Consider the following 23,009-nt stretch of genomic DNA (forward strand, 5'->3'; position numbering starts at 1 on the left):
TGTATACCCTGGGCAGATCCAGGAAAAAGGAGGCGTGCCAGGGATCCTCTCTCCGTTCCCCTCCCGCCACTCTGCTTCCTGTATTCAGCCCTGCAGGGGGCTATAGTGAAGAGTCCAGGAACCCAGACGCACTGGGAGGAGATCAAGGTTATCTGAAGGGTGGTACCACCGTCGTCCACTCCACCAGGGCCCGAGTTGTGGGGCCTAAGGACAGGTTAGACTCAGGGGACTTTGTTAAGCTACTTTGTCTGGCCTCAGTGTTGCATTGAACCCTCCCGATAAGCCTGCTTTTAAAGCCAGGGGGACATTGCCGTGTGGGGCGGGGGAGTCACCTCCCTCCACACAGAATCTGCTTCTGTATCTCCCTATTACCTTCGGAGTGTATCAGGAACCTGTCAGCACCCACCGGTCTGCAATCACTCAAACCGTTCTGCGAATTAGGCTCAGCCTGCAGATGGATTATTTGTCCGCCTGAGTGTGAGAACAACTGATTACACACAGTGAAAAGTCAGGGAATTTGACCGTGTGCAGGTCTTGAGAAGGCGACTGTTCTGAGACCCTATGTGCAAATCCTGGTCTTGGTCACCACAGGAAGATGCTGTTTCACGAAGCTCCACCCCTCGCAGAGGCACTCACTGTTGATAGCTGTTAGGGGAGGAAGGCCAGTTTTCTTCAGGGTTGTGGCTACTGGTAGGCTGCCCATGCTCTGGTGGACAGCCCCACATCCACTCACACACTAGAAACACTAGTGGATTCCGTGGTTAACGAAAGAGATTATAGAGATGGGAGGAAGATGTGGCAGGAAGGAGTTTGGGAGAAGTGGGAAGGGGGTGTAGGAGGGTAATTAGGAACAAAGTACATCATATACATGCATGCATGGCATTCTCAAAGAATAAATAAAATGCATTTTAAAATGTCAAGAAAACACAAACATGTGAATTCCCACACTCTGTTGAACGAGGTATGAACCAACACAGAGCTCACATCCCTCTAAGGCAATCATTGGCTATTAAGGTTCCAGCTAAGTAGCCAAGTGTCAAGATTCTGGTCTCCATCACCCCCTGCCTCCTTATGCCGCCGTGCCATCCAGGTATGTTATCCCGAGTAGTAGGCATTCAACTTCACGAACTCTGCTGTACCTAGAGCAGTGGTTCTCAACCTGTGGCTAAGAACCCCATTGACTAACCGCTATCTCCAAAAATATATCATGACTCATAACAGGAGTAAAATTACAGTTATGAGGTAGCAATGAGAACAATTCTATGGCTGGGGGTGGCCATGACACGCAGAACTGTCATTGAAGGGGTGCAGCATTAGGAAGGCTGAGAAGCACTCACGGAGCCTGTGAGTTGTGGAAAGCTCCTTGGATGGACACCCGTTTCTCAGCTCCCTGTGGGGGCATCTGTCCAGGCAGAGGCGGGCGTCCATGGCTCTCCACTTTGTCCACTGAGATTAAAAATACCGAGAGTATCCTTCTTTGTGCCTACAATAGCAAACCGGCTACATCCTTAGAAGGGGCCTTGGAGAACTCTTCCTCCACGCATCTGCTCTGGGCGCCCACCATGAGAGTGCAGCTGTTTGCAAGCCGGTTAATGTACAGATGGACATGTCAGACCCCGATGTTGGACTTCTGACCTCCCGACGGTGGGAAAATGTCTACACTTCCCAGACTAAGTGGTTATGTTGTGGTAGCTCGAACAGACTAATACAAATCCTCTGAAGATTCCTTCTATAATTTTGCCCACTAGGGCTGTGGATGGGGGAACCTTCATCTTCCTTTTTGAATGCTGTGGCATTTCCTCAGGGCGGGGCTACTCTGAAGCGCCCAGAGGTTGCTTTCACTGTGTGGCCGCAGTACACAGGCCAGCAGGGGAACAAATCACTGTGCCTCAAGTCCTACTTGGTGTTAAGTTGGGAAGGGCAACGACTATTCAACCTGATCATTCTGTCACCCACTGAACAATCAGATCCCAAGAGGCGGGGCACAGCCAGCTTGGTCCACTGCAGTAGAGCCTGGAGTCCAGTTGGCTGCAGGGAGCTCAGGGGTGTGTTCGCTACCCTGATCGTGGGTTGTGGTGGGAGAAGCTCCCTTACTTCTACACTTATATAGGGCTCATCTGCCAGGCCTGTCTTCCTGTAAGGTTTCCTGTGGTCCACTCTGTTTGCCAGCCTGTCACTTAGGACTGTCATAGTTTGTCAGAGAAGCCATAGATGGCTTTGCCTCCTGGTTATCTCCTTATATCCTGACTTTTTCCTCATGCACCTCCTGGGTCCTCCCTTCAGCAATCCCATCTCTTGACAGCATCTTTAAAGTTGCCCTCTTCTGGCTCCCTTAAGGCTCCCCATAAATGTGTGGAAGGGGCAAGGTAGGAAAGACCAAACTTTTCCTACAATGTGAAAGGACGCTGTAGGGTTTTACAGAATGCTCAGGAGGGCTGCCCGGAGTCCAGGGCTGCTTTGGAGTCTGTTTTATCTTAAATGTAAATGTGATTTCTACTGTAGGATCCACGTTCCTATAGAACCATGTTTGAGTTCATGAGAGTGTATTTTAACTGACTTAACAAATAGTCTATAAATTAAATCGATGCTGTGGGCCAGGGGTCAGCAGACAAGAATCTTGGTCAAGGGCCAGGGAATGAGCGCCTTAGGCATTCATAGCCATAGGCTCCTGTGACAGCAGCGGTCTCAGTACTCAAGCAGCATAGCCTGGAACAGTGTGGCTGGGCACCAGCTTTATTTATGGTAATTTAAATGTGATATAATCTCCATGTCCATGGAATATTCCTTCAGTTTTCCATAATTTATGCACATGAAGTCCCTTCTTAGCCTGTGGTTGTAGCTGGCTGGCTTCCCTCTAGAAAGCTATGTGGGGCCTGCGGCTTCACACAGGAAGCCAAGCCCCAGTAAGGGCAGTGCATTTAGACCGTCCTCCTTCTTGCCTTTCTGCTCACCGGTTGTGCCACTGAAGGCAGACAGCCATCTGCTTGAACTGGGTTCTCATCTGGGGAACACGTTGTGATAAGCTCAAGCCTTGACACAGTGACCCACAGAGGTACCAAGAGGCACCGTGGTGATCATCAACGGTACGTGTAGTTCAGTGGGTAGGAGCCCAAGTGCGTGAGGAGTGCGGATTTCTCTCTTGTAGTTCCCTCTCCCCCAGGCTCTTATACCTGAGCTGGTACTCAGGGCCTGCCTTTCTCCTTTCCACCTTTGAGATGGGAGCCACTTCCCACATGGCTCCTTGGCCCTAGGCTGGTGGGGCTGAGCACTGAGATACCAAGATGCCTGCAGCGTCAACCGGGCTGAGAAATACTTGCCCAAATTAATTGCCTCCCAACTGGCCTCCAGGCAGATATTGGTGGCAAAGGGCAGCATGAGCTAGCATTGCCCCTCCCCTCAGCCATCTGCATTCAATTCCTGTTTATGAAGCTCACAGGCAGAATAGCTGCCTGCTCCCCGCAACTCTTCAGTCAACTTAGGACTCTGGAACCCATCTGGATTATGAAAGCCCAGCTCTGACACTGACTAGTTAAGCTACTTACCCCCTCTGGACCTCAGGCCTCTCATGGAGGGATATAGAAATAGGACAAGTTATTGTGGGGATGGAGGACAAGGCCATTAAGCATGCTGAGTAAGTCCTGGTAATGTATACTGAACCATGTCCCCGTTCCTGGCACTACAATGGTCTCTTCATCCGCCCAGAACACAGGTCATGGGGAAAGAAACCTTTCTTGTGTGTGGGCCCTGGAGTTGGGCCAGAAAGCTGGTTTCCCTCAGAGTTTACCCCTGCGTACACGCCTTGGGACCTGCAGCAAGTGCTGCTTTGATTTTGGTTCTCTTCCTAGTGAGCTGGCAACCCTCACTGGCTACTGGAAGGAGTAAATGACCCAGGACTTGACTGTCTATTTCCGTCAATCCCACTACTGATCCTTCAGGATATAAACGATCACAGATGAGGATCCCCCTCAGGCGAGCTCTGCCGGGGACCCTATCCTTCCCTCCTCACCCTGGCTCTTCTTCTCCAGGGCCCAGGCATCAGGGTTGTTCTGGTAACAGCGCGCTGTCACTGGCAGTTTCCAGTCCCACACTAAGCTCATGAGAATCTGTCTTAGTGGGAGACGGTGCGTAATTTACTTGCTTCTCATCTTATCCCACAGATATTGTGTACGGGGACCACAGAAGCGGCTGTGAGTAGCAGGTCCCAAGTCCCTGCTGTTCAACTCCTGTTCTTCAGAACCTCGGGTCTCAAGAAGCTGCAAACAAAACCAAACTGAAACCGAATCCTTGGGTTTGGCCAATTCTGACTTAAATTCTTCTGAGGTTTCCAGATCAAGCACACGAGTGAGGCCACTTAACGAGAGTAGGTGCTGACAATCATGGTAAAGGTCTTCAACGGGGGTGGCTTTGTGTCTGCCCTCTTTCCTAGTGCCAAGTTTTAAGTCCTTCAGAGTTACGAGGTCCCAGACTGGCATTACAGAAGCCAGGACTGGGTTGGTGGATGCTGTCTTCTGTCGGCGTGACCATGAGCTCTGGCTTCAGCTATGCTCTGACTAGCATAGCCCTGGCAGCTTACGGCAAATATACATACTAGCAACGTGTACAGACTAACTCCTGTACGTGGTAGAGTGAGTGTACTTGGCTAACCCTTGTATGGGGGTGCAAAATGTACTTTCTAACCCTTGCTTTGGTGGGGGAAGGATTTCTGGGGCCAGGGGCTAAGTCATGGAACGAAACCAAGGTTCTACCAGTGAGTTAGCTCTTCTCTATCCAGCAGGCCTCCTGAAGTCTCCATCAGAGATTTAAAAGGCCATTGTGTGTGTGTGTGTGTGTGTGTGTGTGTGTGTGTGTGTATACACACGCATGTGTGCACATGTGAGAGGACAGGAGTCTCTCCTTCCACAAGGCAGCTTCTGAAGATCAAACTCACATTATCATGCTCAGCAACCATTCACTGTTCCCCCATTAGAGGTCTTACGCTGGTGACTGTACTTCTTCCCGTGAGAAATAACAGCTAAGGGCTGTGCTGGACGCTCAATACCTCATTCTCTTACATGTCTACGTGAGGGCTCCTAGATTGCAACTCCACCCACAGGGGAGGCTGGGCTAGAGTCCTGCTTCATTTTAACTGAAGCCCATTCCTTTCCCTCCAGCCTCACTGATCATCTCATGGAGTCCTTCTGGAGCCAAGAAGCTGTGCTTGCTTCCCATACTCGGGGAAAGAGACCAGGTATTCTTGTGTCTTATGGGCCACACCACCCACACCAGCCTACCTCCTTTAGAGTTTCCAGGTTCTGGTGAGATGTGCTGTATGGGTTGGGTTTAAAGAAGTATCTTTAGGGAGAACCTTTGGGCTGGTTCTGGAGGGAGACTACACTGCTAACTCCTTTCCATGGCACAATTTGATCTGTGTTCTGATAGTAGAGGTGGGTCAGGTCAGCTCCCAAGAATGTTGTCCAGCAGAAATCAGGCACCTGGAAGGACTGTAGATTCCTGGTATACAGGATACATTCATAAAATGCCCAGGTAGCCAGACATCCAAGTGCTAGTGAAATCCTTAATATAAACCTGAATTTTGAACTCTTTTTTAAGTCCAGGATCAAGACCACAGACAATTTATTACGTGAGACATGGGTGAAGAATGACCAAGGGAAGTTATGGCTGTGAGTGACATGGAATTAGATGAAGAGGCTCAAGTTTGCTGAAGAGAGTTTAAATTTGGCTTTTGCTCTCGGAACGTTAAAATAATCCTAAGCAGCACGTATGTCTTACAGAGCAAATAGTCCACAGTGTCAAGTTCATTTTGCAAACAGTATCACAACAGCAGTCAACAGAAGCCTAAACACCCAAGAGCTAACATACAGGTTTGGTAAGATATAGCAAGGGGTGCGCATGCTGGTGGTTAAGCCAGGTCCACACTGAACCCTGTGACCTACTCGGAGGTTTAAGTGGGAGCTGGGGAGAGGAGCTCTCCACATGAAACAACACAGGAGACAACAGGAAGAGCAGACTCTGCTGGGTGTCTATAATGCTCATTTGCAGTAAGGCTTTCAAGATACAGGAGTTTTTATATAGCATTTGTATTTTAAGGATTTAGGGCAAATACATTTTTTTCTACTTGATAAAAAGAAAATTAGTACTTAAAAGGTTCAAAAATATATTGATTGCGTGTTTCTTTTACATAAATAAATTATATTGATTTTTAGGATTTAACAGCTGAAAAGCCCTGTCTGCTTCCACTGGAGGCAGAACTGAGCAGAATGTTAGTTCAACAGTGAACAGCATTTCTAAGAAATCTGTTATCAGCATCACAGACCTTCTACACTACAAAGACGCCATTAAATATCATTTATTCAGTTCTTGGATTCTTTCTTATAGATCAGTAATAGAATTTCTAGTTTATATCTATGATTCATAAAACTGGGACTCTCCGTTTTGAAAATACACCTGATTGGCTTTTTTTCCCGGTCACAATTTAACAGACTTCTTTGAGATGCTCATTTTAACATTTACATAATTTATAACCCCAAATGTATAAAAGACAATGACAAAAATCATCATAAATAAATAATGCAAACTGAAATAGCATGCCAAACTTTCGGACCTTCTGATAAATTAGCAAAACTGTAACAGAAACAGTAAAAATAAACACAGTCAACTGTGACACCGAAGTGAACCTGGTACTCGGGACACCCACCACCTGTCCAGCCCCTGAGCCTGTGCCCTAGAGAACTGGGCTTGGCTGGTTCAAGTCTCAGCAGGAGCTGTCCACGGAGGAGACCATCAGGAGGGACATGATGTGAGGGTGAGGGGAAAGAAAACCGGAAGCAGAAGCGCAGCCAAGTGGGCTCTCTTGCTCAGTTTTTCAACACAGAGCTGGAGAGAGCACGCTGCTGACTAACAGAACCTTGCCTGACTGACAATTTGGAATTTGGGCCCAACTCTTAAGATACAGTCCGAGTAGAGAGAAAATGGAGAGGGACAAAACTTCACAGTTGCAATGTAAAAGATGGTGTTTTGACACGCTAGGCTGACGGCAGAATCTAGCAAGTGCTGAGTGATTACCTTCCTAGGCTCCAAAAGGCCTGGCTCTGGGTGAAAAGAGCACAAAATGAAGTCCAGCAGGTTTCTTAAGAGGGGACATGAGTGCCAGCAGCACCCATGGGCCCTGAGCAGCGCCCTCCCAGTTGCTGCAGTAACTCGAGGCGCTGAAGTGTCTCAGATTCGGCAGAGATGACAGGTGTACTGCCTAGCTGGCCAGTATTTCTTCTTGCTTAAGAGGGGGAACTCTATTACTACCTGGAAGGTCCCTCTTTGAAAGCAGCCATCAGTCTGTGCACTTGAGCCATTGGTTTACATGCTGTAGACTAAACTACTCAGTGACCATGATAAAATAGGGACGCCTGAACTACGAAAGTACACATGGACACTTCCTATTGTGTGCCTTTTGGTTTCCTCGACCTGTCCTCCTTATTCAGTTGCTCACTTTCGTCTTTGCTCTTTGGCCCCACAGTGAATCCCTAGCCAGCTTTCTTCTGCCATTTCTTCCTCAGGAGAGTGGGACTTGAAAGAGAAGGAGAAGGGGGCATGTCACCAAGCTCTGTATCAACTGTGATTGCTGGAATGAACCGGATAAAATAAAGAATTCTGTGTCTCCTAGACTAGGCAGGTGACACTTATCTAACGAAGTGGCAAGACCCTGCAACTATTAACATGTTACCATAGTCCTCAGACAGGAAATTAGGTAGGTAGGTAATATTACTGATGAAAACACAGGTTCTTATGAAGGGGAAGTGAGGGAAGTAACAAACCTTTATGGGATAAGAAACTTACAAGTCACAATAATTTCTTAAATGAAAAAGTTCTAATTGGTATCATCGTTAGAGTCTTTGAGCCCCTCTTCCCTGGCCTGTGCCACGTGTTCTCTCTCTGGGGACACAGTGACACTGGACTCGGTGCAGTTCTGATCACTGCCTGGCTCCCTCTCACACACAGAAGCAGGCTCTGGGGTGGGGTTGTCCCCCTTTGTTTTCTTCTTTTTCCTCTTCTGGGTCTCTAGACCGGCCATCTCTGAGTGTCTACCCTGCTGCATGGCTGGCAGAGCCATGCCCATGCCAGGGGAGAGAAACATGGAGGGGTAGATGAGTCCAGGAGATACTCCTGGGATGAGAAATGGGTTGAAAGCCACAGGACTACTTGTAGTTATTGTGGGTTCAGACTGATCAGAAAATGGACTAGGGCCAGGCTTATCTTCGACCAGACTGTCTGCTTTCACATCACGGCCACTCAGCTCGTCCTCTGTAGTTTTTTCAGTGGCTGAGGCACCACTTTTTGTGCTTGCGAGAGACGCTGATGCAGTGGTCGTGCAGGTGGTTGCCATGGGTGTGTTGAGGAGTCCGCCAACACCAAACATCTGGGGCACTGTGGCCATGCCTGGCAGCATCATGGGCAGCATGCTCAGGGTGTTTTTGACGTCTTCACCAGTAGGCATGGTGGCAAAACCAGCTGGGAAGCCCACCAGCCCAGTGAGAGGAATGCCTGGAATATTTCTCACATTCTGCAATCCTACCAGGTCCATCCCTGCAATCAGCCCATTCATGAACAGTGGTCCCATTCCAGAAGGAGAGTCTGCTACAATGGCTGGAGCTTTTAGGAGCTCATTCCGAGGCCGCCTCCCCCTCCTGCGGGGGCCTGCATCTCGAAGCACAGGTTCGGCTAGGGTGTGATTGAATTTGCTTTCTGGGAGAAACCCCTGAAAAAGGACAAAGAAACAATGGATGTTGAAATCACCAGATGGCAAGTGGTGGCTGCAGCTGTGTCCTGGTATAGCTTATCCCCAGTCCCACACAGGGCTCTAGTATAAGACAGTATCTCCTGTCCAAAGGCCCAGGGGCTTTGCCTCTCAGAGGCTAAAAGCACTTAGTGGCAAGGGAGCAACCAGATGCCTGTTCTCATCAAACAGTGCTCCCAATACTGACTGGCAAGAGCCGTTTGCCACTAATGAGAAACTGAGTGCCTGGGGTCTTGAGTCTTTTTTTTTTTTTTGGTTCTTTTTTTCAGAGCTGGGGACTGAACCCAGGGCCTTGCGCTTCCTAGGCAAGCGCTCTGCCACTGAGCTAAATCCCCAACCCCCTGGGGTCTTGATTCTTAAGGCCACAATCCCTTTACTGAACATTCCAGCCATCTTTCTCACAACAAAATTGTACTGAAACAGCAGAGCAGTGTGCTAGGTGGGGCTTTGGGGTCAGATGCACTCAAGCTTAAATGCAGACTGGGGAACAACAGAGCTGACGGTGAGCGTGAGCGTAGAATAGGTCAGCTTTGGTGAGGGGGGGGAGGGGAAGGGGGGAGGGAGAAGGGAGGGAGGGGGAGGGGGGAGGGAGGGAGGGAGGGAGAGAGAGAGAGAGAGAGAGAGAGAGAGAGAGAGAGAGAGAGAGAGAGAGAGCGCGAGAGAGCGCGGGCAGGCGAGCGCACACCCCAGAGTGACATGTTTAACATTCTGCCCAGAGCACTTACTGGGACATGGGATGCTAATGAGGGTACAGCCCAGTGTGCTCTGAATTCCTGGAAGTTCTGAGTTGAAATGGAAAAGAATGCGTGCACACAGCCTGTAGAAATGAAGGACCCTGACCACTGCTGAACAATGCCACTCGAGTAAATAAGGCTCTAGTTTCCCTTAAGAAAGGTCCCATATTTTTCTTCTTTTTGGAGTTTTCCCCACCCCCAATTTTTTATTAGATTTTTTAAAAAGTGTGTGTGTGTGTGTGTGTGTTAAAGATAGTCTCTCTATATAACTAGAATTCACTCTGTAGGCCAGGCTGGCCTTAAACTCACAGAGATCTGCCTGCCTCTGCCTTGTGAGAGTTGGGATTAAAGGCACTCTAATTTTTTAATTAGCAAAAACCTCCACAGTTAGCACTTCTGCTCCTAAGACTCATAATGTCACCTAGCACTAAACACAGCACAGACCACGATGTGCACATGGCCTTGACGGGGGTGACAAACAGGGAAGACAAGTGGGAAGGGTGGTGGAGGCTGCAGCAGAGACCAGGGTCTGCTTGTGCAGAAGTCACAGAAGCTACTGAAGTTATAATAGCTTTACCTCCTGTAAAAGGAGAAACCCATTTCTTCCACAAGAAGGTGATATTCTCTCTGTCTCCTCTCTCTGTCTGTCTGTCCGTCTCTGCCTGTCTATCTCTCTCTGTGCTGCCTGCTACCCCTGGACATAGGTTACTGCACATCTCTCTGCTGTCCTTCCTATCCCTGCTGTGTGGTTTATCAGGTTTACAGATCTCCAGGATTACAACCTTGTGTTGTTGGGCAGCCTCCACCCTTTCTCACACAGGTGAGATATGAGAAAGCACCTCATTGTTGATGGCTGTTCTTTCCCATGCACACAAAGGGGAGGCCCGCTGCCCTTATCTCCTCCCCATAGTCCTATCTCAAAGCTAGCATTCTTTTCACAGTGTCCCTTCAGTTCTAGCAAGCATGGAACCAGGGTGCTCAGCGGGCCAGTGCTAGGTCTTGTGCCATTGCACACAGCACCAAGGCATTGTGCTGCAGCCATTGCCCCTGTGTGGATGAGTTCAGCATCTCCTCCAGCTGATCTGGTTCCTCCTCAGAGTGCAGAGTGAGTGCACAGCAAGGATCTGCAGGGAAGCAGGACTACAGCTGCCTGTCTGAGACTCAGAGGCAGTGTTCTGACTGCACTTCTCAACAGAGCAGACAAGGGAGATGCAAGTCTTACTAACAGACACCACAGAGCCAGAGGAACTCTACTGTTAGGGCATGGGGCCTTAGAACATGGAGAGGAAGCCTCAGAAATGAAGTGTATCTGGGCTTGGAGACTGGGTTTCGAGCAGGTAAGGAATCTAGCTCCTGAGACTGCTACAGAAATCTACTCATAGCTCGTGTTTCCCACTGCTTTCCCTAACTCTGCTCTCCCAGAACTATTAAAAAATAGAACACTCAACAGAGCCCTTCTTGCAGGGTAGTCATGGGTTTTGATCACACTAGTTTCAGGCTTTCACTGAGGTGTAAGAATAGGCATGGCAGGCTCCAGGAGAAGCACACAGGAGGAACATTTCCCTGCAGGGAGTAGTCAGCCCTGAAGAAGCTGTTCGGGAATGAGTGGTGACAGGAAGAGCAGCAATGGAAAGGCCACAGCAGTAGCCAACCCGAGGGCCCCATCACCGTCTCTCAACTCCTCTCAGCTCACTGTCAGTCGGTGTGAGTGTCACGTCACAGAAACCAACAACTCATGGACACATGACTCAAGTGTTTGAGTCCCCAGAAAGCTATTTTTGAAGTGCTATACTTGTCCTTCACTTTCCCAAAGACTATTCAAGAGAAAAAACAAACAAACAAACAAACAAACAAACAAAAAACCCCAGAGTTATCACAGACAAAAAGCTTTATTATGCCAACACTGAGAGAACTTTTCAAAAGCCTTACTTTAGTCTCACTGATCTAGAAGGAACCTTTTCAACAGTTACAGCAGGGGTTCTTCCCTTCCAAAACCGAGGGGCAAGGAGCACCATGGGCTGAGCGGGTAACCCTGAGCAGAGAGCAGCAGGCTCCTTCCCATTACATCATGCTGTGTCTCTCCTCCCGACAGAGCCACACGCTGGCAGTATGCCAGGATGGGTTCTCTGCAGTGTACAGGGCAAGGGCTCACTCTGGTTTTGAGGTATTCACTAGAAATAAACTCCTGGCTACTTATTTCTAGAGAGAGAATAAGGACTGAAGGACGAGATCCAGCTAAAAAATGATGTCTACCGCTAGGTCTTAAGCTCACTGACACAACCGTCTTGCTCTGGGCCTCTGTGCACACCATGCCATCTTGGTCCCTTGCTTGTCAATCACCTCACTTGCTGAGTACAGCTGCATCCCATGGCTTCTCTCTCTGAGGCCTGCATCCCATGGCTTCTCTCTCTGAGGCTCCTCTCTGCTGCCTGCCTATGGCAGAGAGCCAGGGAAGGAGCTGGGGAGTTTTCTTCCCTTGCTCCACACGCTCTAGTTCCTCCATGACTGTCCACTGTGAGGCACAGTCCACTCCAAAGTCTTTCTGCTAGGGTGAAAATGGCCTGGCATGTGATATCTCCTCAGGCTCCAGGCCATTTAAGAGCGTCCTCTCCCAGCCCTGGTCAAGAGTTGCAGATAGAGCAAGCATACACACAGGGTCCTCTGAGAAATGAAAACTCGATGGGGAGTTGGACAGTTCTTTTCTCCTCAGGTGTAGAGAGCAGAAAAGCCCAGGTGAAGAGAACCATTTGTGTACAGTGTAGAAAGCACTGTTAGAGGAAGTCAGCCCTCAACACTTCCTGTGGAGAAGGGCTGGCTGCTTCAGCCACCCAGATGCTGCCCACCACAGACAGGTGCCCCTCCCAGCAGCACTGCGACCACACACAGCAGCCAAATCAGGCTTTGGCAGCTCTCCATCCTGTAATTATACCCTGGAGAGCAAACCTGCTTCCTCTTCCAGAGGAGGCTTAGAGAGAGCACTTGGGGAGCAAGAAGAGTTCTGTCTGTGTTCAAGCCACAGCAGAGGCACGTCAGATGACTGCATGGCATTTTAACCCACTAACAGCCTCATCGATAGAGGATGGCAATTATTCCAACCCTCACCTTCTTGGATAGGAGCAACAGGACAGTGACTAAGTCATTTTTGCTACTGTTACAAAGGCTTATCCAACAAGAACGGGGTGAAAAGAGACCTGGGAACTAAAATGTTTAGAAATCCCCAAAGCAAAACAGCACAAAGCCAGACAATACCAGGTCTGCAGGCATATTTGGAATCACTGGTAAATCTGAGTGTCACATGTGTGACAGTGGTGGTATCTAGATAGTTACAGCATATCTGCAGCAATAAAATGAAGATCTCTCTACACTAAATGCATGTGTACAGATACGACTTAAAAGCAAAGCTAGGTCTCAAGGCCCTTGGTATTAGTTATATGGACCTTAGGCAGATAAATCTCAGCATATATATAGCTGGACTCTGGACTCAAACCAAGCTCCTTGTGGGTTTTAATCTATTTTTTTTACAAGGGGCAGGGTTTCTGACTTGGACTTAAAATGTTGCTATATATAAATAAATAAATATATAAAATGTATTGAAATCCCACTCCCAAAGGTAGGGATAGTGAGGGCCCCCTAAGATATCCCAGAGAGCATATTTGTCATTCCCCATGTGAGAATGCAGCAAGATGGTTATGAATACTGGACCTTCACTAGATATTCAACCTTCAGTTTCTGAGCCTTGAGAACTATGAGAAATAAGTTTGTGTTATCTCTAAGCTTTTGGCACACCCACTTGAATAGTTTAAGAGTCCCTTTGGGAGAGCAGAGGCAGAGCCCTGGCAGAGCTGTGGAGGACCACTGCCCACCTACGTGCTGGGAAGACTGAGCAGCCCTGGGGCTAGGCAGACAAAAGCTTCCTATTCTCGCCTCAGTGTAGAACAGGAACCTCAGGCAGGGAATGAGATTTCATAAAGGAAGGAGATGCGACACAGAGATGAGGTTGGCTGATGGGTTTGCTGGCAAAGTGTCAGTGCTTGTAAAGGAGTAATGAGCATTAATTTTCAGGGAATATGAAGGAAACCGCTGGGAATGAAGAAAGAAACAAGAAGGCCAATGGCATGTCTGCAAACCAACAACTCAGGGATTGCAACAGGACAGGAACTGGAGGTCTTTCCCTGACCTTTCTCAAGACACTGACTGTATGCTGAGGCCCAGGGGAAGACTGGGCAAGTGTAGGTGGGATAGAAACAGAAGCAGCTGTAACACATGGTAAGAACAGTCTTTCCCAGAGCAAGGAAAGGAAGATGTAAGGTAGGAAGGATGACCTTTCAATGTGACAGATTTGAGGGACTGACCAGGCCAGCCTTGAGGTAGTGGTGGCAGCACATACAAATGAAGGCAGTTGTTCATGGAGATGCTTGGTGAGTGACAAAAGCCAGCGACAACTCCTTTCTGCCAAGAAGAGTGACTAGAGTGGGTAGTGTTTGCAGCTGAGATAAGAAAGCCCAGCGGTGATCCCACCTAGGAAGCTGATGCTGTGATGCTGTAATGCTGTAGCTGACTGGAGAGCTGAGGAGTGTCCAGGAGAGCTTGCATTTATGGAAAAGCTGGGGAAGAGCAAATGCCTCTACAGGAAATTTCTAGAAGCTCCTCTCTGGGATGCACTAAGAGATAAAATGTTCATGATATGCAGAGGGCCCACTGGCAAATGGGAAATGTTACTGCCGCCCCCTAGAGGTTAGGACTTTTCTATTCCAAGCTTGTATCCATCTGTAAACTATAATTAACTCAGCTTCGTTGGACTCCGAGTATTCTGTGGATGTCTTTGAAGCTGGCTCCAGTCTTAGCTTCTATAATAGGAAAAGAGCAACGCTTACAGTCAGCTCTTCTCCACTGCCAGTGCAGCAGCACTAGGAAGAACATCGTATTTAAATGGTCACTAACAACGTAGGTCAGACATGGAGGGTTCCTCCACAGCATCTATTAGCCTGGAAACAGAGACTGCTGTGTAGAGCTAAGGATTGATCCTGTGTGACTGCACAAACAGGTTTAGCACACTGTTTAGGAGGTGAGGATGGAAAACGTGACCTCAGAGGACACGTAGCTGTTGCACAGGCCTGTGGGAAAATGCCATCCAGCCCCCACTGCTCAGCGGGGCTTTCTCCCAAGTGTGCAAGGCATGGCACATCAAGATGATCCCCTTGTTCCCACACCCAAGGCCCTCTTCCTACCCTTAGTCCTGGCTCCTTGGGGACAGCAGAAACCCTCTCTTCTCCACCTAGAGAGCCGATGTCTAATTTTCCAGGTTCTTTGCAGCGTGGTCTCCTCTGCTTGGGTTTGTCTGAAAAACTCTAGGAGGTTAATGGAGAAGAATGTTACAAAGCATCCTGCCACAGTCTGGTATGGTGGAGCTTTTCAGTTGGTCTTGTGTTTTTCTCAATAATGGCACTTTACACAGATATGTACCACCAGTCCTCACTTAGTCTCTCCTTGAGGTGTCAGGACTCCTACGCAGGTTGGGAAACAAGCTGTGCAGGCCCCGTGCCCTGGCTGGCCCTGGAGCTGACTTCCCAGCCCCCGGGCACCTGACTAGCTGGTTCTGCGGGTCTTGTGTGAGTGTCTCCGTCCTGTACACGCTCTATCTGTGTATCTTATGAGTCAGACGGGGTGGGAATGAGCACATGAGCAAGTAAGAAAAGAAGAACCAAGACTGAACATCAGTGTGCAGGAGCTGTCTTATGGGTTCCTAACTGGGAGAACGCAGAGCAAAGGCCTCAGGTGACTTGAATGAGACTCTCAGCAGAGCAGTTAGAAGCACAGAGCCCCTCAGAAGTACCAATAAAGTAGCTAGGAAAAACTTTCATCAAGTGGCAGAACTTATACAACCTAAGGATTTCTTTGTGAACTTAAGATTCTGTGCTGTGTGTCATTTCTGGGCAGACATTGAGGAAGGGGGTGAACTTGAGTCTGTTCTTGTAACTTTTGCATGTCTAGTTGTTGGTATGCTCTTGCAATTTCTACTATTGGAAAATTTAGCTAGGATTTAAACGTTAAAAACCAAAACAAACAAAAAAAATCCTTAATATGAAGCTGTCAGTCAACAGATTTCTTCCAAATAGCTTCCACCTTCTAGTTTCTGTCAACTGTCCCAAGTGAGCAGTGAGCTAACAGTGGCCGGGATAGCAACCGCCAACACTTACTGCCCCAAAGCCAGGAACATCCAAGGAGTAGTCAGCCTGCTGCCGCAGCCAGTCAAGTAGGCTCTTGCTGGGAACAGCTTTCTCAGCCTGGCTGCTGGCTGCTGCTGTTGGCTCAGAAGCTGAGGAAGCAGCTCCTGGCCCTTCAGGGTGTGTGGTGTTCAGGGTAGTCTGTCCTGCATCTTCATGGACTTCCTGGATTAAGACAAAAATGAGAAATAGTGGTGGCAGGATGAAGTGAGTTCCTGAAACACACACCTCTACACTGCTCACACCAGTCACAGGGCTACGGTAGAGCATGGGGTACTGGACTTTTCCAGCTGTTCCCACTTGATCTTCACCACTGAGCGTTTGGATTTCAACCCACCGTACCACCAACTACTTTACACATGCTAGGTACTCACCCTGACTGCGCACTCCCTGTCTACTCAGCAGGCCTGACCACCGTCCTAATTTCCATTCCTTTGTCATCACCTCTCACTGTCCCAGGCACTGCCTCCTCGGTCTAGCATTCTGTTCAGATTCCTTACATCCCAGAAAATTTCATGCTGGGGTTTACTCACCTGTTCCTCCCCTGTGGCTTGACTGCGTCTCCCTCAGCTCAGCATCACCAAAACAAACAACGGTGCTAACAGTGCTTGCCTCCACAAATTAAAAAATTATCCAGGAGAAAAAGAAAGATATTTTTTTCCTACTGGTCACTCCTTTGGAGTACAATGAGCACTAGAGGGAAATCACTGCTTGGGTATTTCCAGGAGCCTTTAACAGTGGGGAGGGAGCTTCCTCTCAGCCTGTAGGCAGCTGGGGAGGTGGTTCAGTAAGTACAGAGCTCAACTTGTGCACACGAAGACCAAGTACAGTCCCAGGAAATCATGTCCCCCCTTTTTTTTCTTTTTTTGAAAAAGTGGGGAACAAGCCAGATGGAACAGGAAAGATGGCTCAGTGGTTAAGAGCACTGGGTATTTTTTTCAAACCTACATGGTGGCGTGTAACTATCTCTAACTTCAGTTCCAGGGGATCTGATGCCTTCTTCTAGACTCTGTGGGCCAGGCATACATGTGGTACATATATACACATTTAGCTAAAACTCATATAGACAAAACAAGAATAAGTAAATCTAAACTTCACCAAAACCCAAGACTTAAAAACAAAACCCAACCCTAGGTGGCAGCACATGCTTGTAATGCCAAAGCTGGGAAGGTGGAAACTGGTGGATCCCTGAGCTCAGGGCTCAGTCAGCTTGGCCTAACTGGCAAGCTCCCAGGCCACACACTTCTACCCCAGACCAATGAAATCAGAACTGGCAAATGTGGGGTCCCACTGACTAAGTGACTAAGGTCGGAAGTTCGAGTCCACAAACTTGAGACCAGCCTGAGCAATACTGAGATTCCACCACCCCTGCCCACCTAAAAAAAGGTTAGAATGTAAACGCCACACTGTTAAGATGAAAACACAAGACTAAACAAACAGTAAAATTAGTCTACAGAACTAGACAGAGAAGAAGATATACCTCTTCCACCTCTCACAGTATATGTAAAACCTGAGAGGAAGACACAGCCAAATAGCATAGGTCTGCACTCATGTCCTTAGTGTCTAGAGAACGAAGCTCTCGGTCTGGCTTCCTGCTGTACCGTGGCAGCTGATCAACTGAGGGTCATTTTTAAAAGTTTTTAAACTTCAAGTTGTCATTCTTTTTTATAGAGTTATGAGGCTCTAATTATGAAAATCTCTGAACACAGTACTTGGTACACAGCAGGTACTCAGGAAAAACTGTTATTATGCATTTAAAAAATACCCTATGAAATATTTTTATATTTTTATTTTTCAAGGTTTTAAAAAATACCCAAACTCAAAACACAACATCAGGCACTAAACAAAGTCTAAAGAAGATTTTCCCCAACCTCCTCTATGGCTCATAATGACCTTCATTAGTTAAGAATGGACTGCTTCTGTGAGTCCTCACAGCAGTTGCCTTAGATGCTGTAGGACCAGAATACAGCTTGTCGGTGTGCCCCATATCAGTGTCAGATCAAAGCCAAGATCAACCTTCCATCTCCCACACCTCAGTTCCTGGAGAGCCTCGCTGTGCCCGAGGAATGCTGCCTGTCACCTGGCCTTGCTTATTCACATGCCGATGGCTCTCTTTTGAAGCACTCACTGTAGGATTTGGGTTGCTTTTATTTGAAATAAGACCCTTTGGTTCACTTTTCCAGGCTGTATGCATTAAGGGTCACCAATGGGTTACTATCATCTATTCTAGAAAAGATGGAGGACATTTCATAACGACAGAAAACAAGAACAAAACTTAAAAATGAAATACTTGATGTCTGAGAAATAAATTTCTCAACGTAGAATGGTTTTAACTTGTGGCCTCATATACTCACCAAGATTCCAGCCTGAAGTGTTTGCTCCTTCAGAAAGATGAGGTCCATCCCTCCTTCAATATGTTTTCGTCTCCCTCTTCGCCTTCTCATGGCAGCATCATCCCTCCTGAGGCTTCCATTGACGATCTGTCCAGTTACTGGGTGGATTAGGCCAGCTTGCAGAATTCCAGACAAGTCCATACCGAGGGCTCCTTGAAGTGAGCTGATAGCACCAATCTTAGGGGTGCTGGCACTTACTGGGAAAGGAGATGTGGCTCCTGGAGACCCCTCTGATGAGCAGGAGAGGTCTATAGCTGACTCCCCATGCCAGCCATTGAGGACAATGGGGGGACGCCCATGGCTGGCAGAGTATTCTTCTAGGCTCCGAGCTTTGGCATCCCTTTCCACCTCAAACTCATAGGGACGTCTGTGCTTTTGTTCATCTTTTGTGAATACTGGGGCTAAGAAGCTCTCCTGTGAACACACATGGCAAGAAATTTGAATATAACTTCTGTGGCCAAACACCAGCTCCTTCTCCAGGTCTCATTTCCCCAGGCCTTATGTTATTCCCTGCTATCTTCTCTGTGACCACAAGGGTCCTCAAATGCTAGTGCTAAAGCACCAGATGGCTTATTAAACCTAAACTCTACTTTGGTGTCTACATTTTTTGGTCTACATTTTTTACAGGCTTCCAGACTTTACCTGTAGTTGCAAGCATAAGCCCAGGGATTCTTAGCCTCAGCTACACATCAGAATCATTTGGGAAGTTCAAACAAAACAAAACAACTCAGTCTCTGAGCTACGCCAGACCAAGAGAATCAGAGCCAGCAGTTTTTCAAGGTTTCTGGCTGCATCTAAAGTGCAGTCAAGTCAGATTCAGTGTGCGAATAACTTCTAAATCGCTCACCTTCCTTCCATATAAACACCCCTTTCTGCTCTGATTTCGTAATTGGTATCTGTCTTCTAAGGACTTAAAGACCCCTATTCTCTCCCCAAGTCACAGTTGCCAAGTTTATTGCTTTCTCTTCTTCTATTCTGTAGCCTACAATGTTTTCTCTGCAGCGTTCTTATCTGGCATGTCTTTTTTTTTTTTTTTTTCTTTCTTTCTTTCTTTGCTTCCCCTGACAACCTGCAGGCTCTAGTTTAGGAATAAAACCCTGCTTTTACTTCTTTGTACCAAAACTCTTTTTAAAAACAATTTTCTTCCATGAGACAGGGTTTCTTTTTGTGTAGCCCTGGCTGTCCTGGAACTCAACTCCTTAGACTAGGCTGGCTTCCAACTCATAGAGATCTGCCTGCCTCTGCCCTCTGAGCGCTGGGATTAAGTGTGCACCATCAAACTACCCAACCCCACTGGTTTATATCAAAACTTTTAATAGTTTTCCACAGTCTACAGAATAAGGTCCAGAGTCATAATTAATACTAACTACCTGACTGAAAAACTAAACCAAAACCCCCAAACACTTGTTGAATAAATGACTCAACGGAAACATGGGATGTTGCTGCTGTTCTCATAGGTAGCCTATACCAGCCATAACCTTACCTTTTGGATCTGGGCTGCCAATGCTGCACCATTGCTGAAGCTGTGTTCGGTTGCTTCTGGCTCTGAGAGGCTGCTTCGAGAACCTGCACTGCTGGATAACACTGGCGTGGGCAGTGCACCTGAGGGCTCATACTGGTGGCTGCAGGGCCACTTCCCCTTTAACACCACATGGCAAATATTATCTAGGCGGTTAATTATCACACGGTCCTGGGGAAAAGAATAGCAGGACTTAGAAATCAGTTTCAAGTTACCCAAGTCTGCAAAGTCCCTGAGAGCAGGGGCTAAATTTTTCACCATTTGCTGAATAGAGAGTGTTTAGACACTCGCTACACAATCTATAAATGTCATAATCTGGGCAATAAAGAATAAATCTTCAGTGCTACGACCAGGGGCAACTTGCCATTTTCCTCTTATTGTCTAAGTAATCTGGTGAATAGTATGCCTTTTCCCCTTAGTGTATCACCTTCAATGTCCAAGTGTATACAGCTAAGCTTGTCCAGCAGAAGCATTTTGTAAGGTTTAATGCAAAGGAATCAAAGCTGGGAATGGCCCGAGTGGAGGATGCAAGCTCTGGGAGATACCTTTGGCCACTCTGAGAAGGAATAGAGGGTTTTTTCCTGCAGGAGCTGAGCAATGGTGGGAGCCCGCACTTCCTGTGCCTCTTCCCCAAGGTCTCCTGCAATGCCTGATGCCGAACTCTTACTCTCCTCCTCAGAGTATTTGCCTGGGTAGTCTGCAAAGACAGGTTAAAAACAAACAAACAACTAGATGGTTGGGAAAGGCTAGTGACCTGAGGGTCCTGACATGTAAAACTGTCTTTACTTAGTCTACTCAGTTCTGATTTATTTTAAACCAGAGGCAGATCCTGCTAGGGTCACTGAGATATCTAAGATTACCTAAACATTCCTTGCTAGCTTAGAAAACAAGACAATACTAAACACTATTTTGACAGTTAAAAAGAGGAATGAAGTGTGATAAACCAATAGAATGATATTAAGGAGTCAGGATTCATGTAAAAAGTGAAGCAAATGAGCCTGAGCTTTACCTTAAGGCCAAAGACAGACACACACATACACACGCACATTTTTGAGACAAGGTCTCATTATGCAGCCCTGGCTGGCCTGGAACTCACTGTGTAGACCAGGTTGGTTTTAAAATTAAGGATCTACCTGTCTCTGTCTCCTTGGTGGTGGATTAAAAGAGTGTGCCATCATGGTAGGCAAGGTGAAAGTTAATTTTTTGTGGTCTGGAATCTCAAAGACCTAATAAGTAATGACAGAGAATAAGTAGAGGGTAGTAAAATGTTCCAGGTGGAAACAGACTTTTCTCTATAAACTAACAAGGGATGTGTGTTACTTCCCACTGTGAAATGAGTCTCCCAGGGAGCCACAGAAGCTCTTTCCTATGAGCAGTCTTGCTAGGGCTGGTGGATTTAGGAATAAACAAGACAGCTAGCTGGAGTCTGAGCTTGTAATGTTCTCCCTGCTTCACAGGGGAGAGAGGAAACCACATAAAGGAACAGCTAGACTGTTGCGGTGCTGTACAGGGAGCAAACACCCACAGCAAGGTGGCTCACACAAATAACCCCACTATTCCAGAAGCAAAGGAAGAAAGGTTGGGACTTTGAGGCTAGCCGCATCTACAGAGTAAGAGCCTGTGTCGGCCCCCGTACCCCAGGCTAAAAACATCCAAAGAGAGGAAAACATGATGTGCTGACAGGGAATGAAGGGAAGGCTTGTTCAAAGTAGGTTAATTAACGGGGGATGGCTGTGGAAGGGCAGGGCACGCTAAGGAATCAAGACAGCCAGGAGCAGGGATCACCTGGGTTCCTGAGGCCTGTAAATCATGACCTAGAACTGGCTTCTGCTCTGGAGTTAATGGAAGCAGCAGTGAGAGGTCTGAAGCAGGGGGACAACCCTTAAAGAGCATTAGTAAACTACTGTTCTCTCAGGACTTCAGGTTTTCTCATTTCCAGGGTGGGCTAACCTACCTGCACTACTTCTCCCACATCTCTGTGGGTACTGCTCTGTGGTGTGTGCATCAGTGCCAGCACTTATCCTAATCACAGAGTTGGCAGCCTCACAGCCCCCACCACAGAAAGGAAGATCGTTTTCCTCTAACTCACATTTACCTCGGGCTCATTTGTCTGCATTTCTAGTACCCCATCTTTTTGGTGATTTATTTATTTACCACAACAGGGGCCAAAAAGTGATGTGAGTCTTATAATTTGATACACGGCATGATCTGTGCTGTCTCAGGTTAAAAGGAATCGAGGAACATGGTTACAGACAGGTCCTCCTAGCCTGGCTTGGTCCCAAGTCCATCAAGTTATTTTCAGTTCAGTTTCCAAGTTCTTACTGTAGCTACTATGTACATTTTAACTTGGGTTCAGTACCATTACTTATTAATCAGTGATTAAAAACTAAAGGTGGAAATTTGTAAAAAAAAAAATGGCAATACGGGTTGGGGAGATAGGTCAGGGGATAGACAACTGTGGGGTTAACTATGCAAGCAGGAGGGCCTGTACTTGGATCCCCAGAAACCACAAAAGCTGGGCATGGTGGCCTAACACCAGTGCTGGGAAATCTGTGGAGACAGGCTAATCCCAGGGGCTCACTGGCTAGCCGGTCTAACTGAAACGAGCTCTAGGTTCAGTGCAAGAACACATATACAAAACACAAATAAAAATTAAAAAATACAAAAAGAATCTATATGACCCAAGATGATCAGGCTTTTCTCTCTCCCACTTAATAAAGGCCATTCCTGTCTCACTCCTGGAGTACCAGGCTCAGGGCCAGATAATGGCAAGAAGAAACCATCTACTTTGCTCATCCTCACACTTCCTCCTGGACCTCCCACCTCACGGTATGTGTATGTATGTATGTTCCTACAAAGTATAAAGAATTTCAGGTCACCAGATTTTTTTCTTTTCTTGAGGGAGGGTCTCACTGTACTGGCTGGTTTTAAACTCAAGGGATCCACCTACCACTGTCTCCTGAATGCTGAGATTAAAGGTTTATGTCACCACACCAGGCTTGAAACTCCTTCTGAGTTCCCATTTAAGGCTTCCCTATTTAAAAAGACCAAATCTACGTTTTCAGTTGTTTGCAACTGTTATTTTTATTTGTGTTCAGTTCTAAAAGAAACCTAACACAAACGCCCTGACATAAAGCACAGGGTTTTGACGATAACACCAACAACCGCTTTCTATGCTCACCTCAACAAGGCCAACTTGACTTGTATTTTTGGAGTTCCTGCAAATTAATGCACCTGTATTAGTTGCAGGTCTCTTACCAAAGCTGCTCTACTTCAGCTAGCTCAGTGCAGGTAGTGTAGGAACAAAGCATTTCCCTGTGCCACTTTGCATCCTCTGCACGTAAGCACAGT

The 23,009-nt window shown here is 47.3% G+C and overlaps 1 protein-coding gene across 21 annotated transcripts in view; it reads right to left on the reverse strand.

Moving 5' to 3' along the window:
* Positions 1 to 5,596: 5,596 nt before the first annotated feature.
* The window catches only part of Chd6 (chromodomain helicase DNA binding protein 6), a 161,277-nt gene continuing 143,864 nt past the window's right edge, over positions 5,597 to 23,009 (reverse strand). For 16 of the 21 annotated variants that reach the window (XM_039105105.2, XM_017591790.3, XM_006235484.5 and 13 more), the window contains 6 exons: positions 20,204 to 20,355; positions 19,623 to 19,829; positions 18,101 to 18,553; positions 15,720 to 15,911; positions 14,751 to 14,870; positions 5,695 to 8,749 (listed from right to left, as the gene is read on the reverse strand). In XM_039105105.2, coding sequence (XP_038961033.1) covers positions 7,862 to 8,749; positions 14,751 to 14,870; positions 15,720 to 15,911; positions 18,101 to 18,553; positions 19,623 to 19,829; positions 20,204 to 20,355 — 2,012 coding nt within the window. In that variant the 3' untranslated portion in view covers positions 5,695 to 7,861. Of the gene's footprint in view, positions 8,750 to 14,750; positions 14,871 to 15,719; positions 15,912 to 18,100; positions 18,554 to 19,622; positions 19,830 to 20,203; positions 20,356 to 22,839; positions 22,877 to 23,009 lie in introns of those variants that run through there. The other 5 variants (XM_063283867.1, XM_063283866.1, NM_001107797.1 and 2 more) reach the window with 4 other exon arrangements.

The sequence above is a fragment of the Rattus norvegicus genome, chromosome 3 (genome assembly GCF_036323735.1).
Source record: "Rattus norvegicus strain BN/NHsdMcwi chromosome 3, GRCr8, whole genome shotgun sequence".
NCBI lineage: Eukaryota > Metazoa > Chordata > Mammalia > Rodentia > Muridae > Rattus > Rattus norvegicus.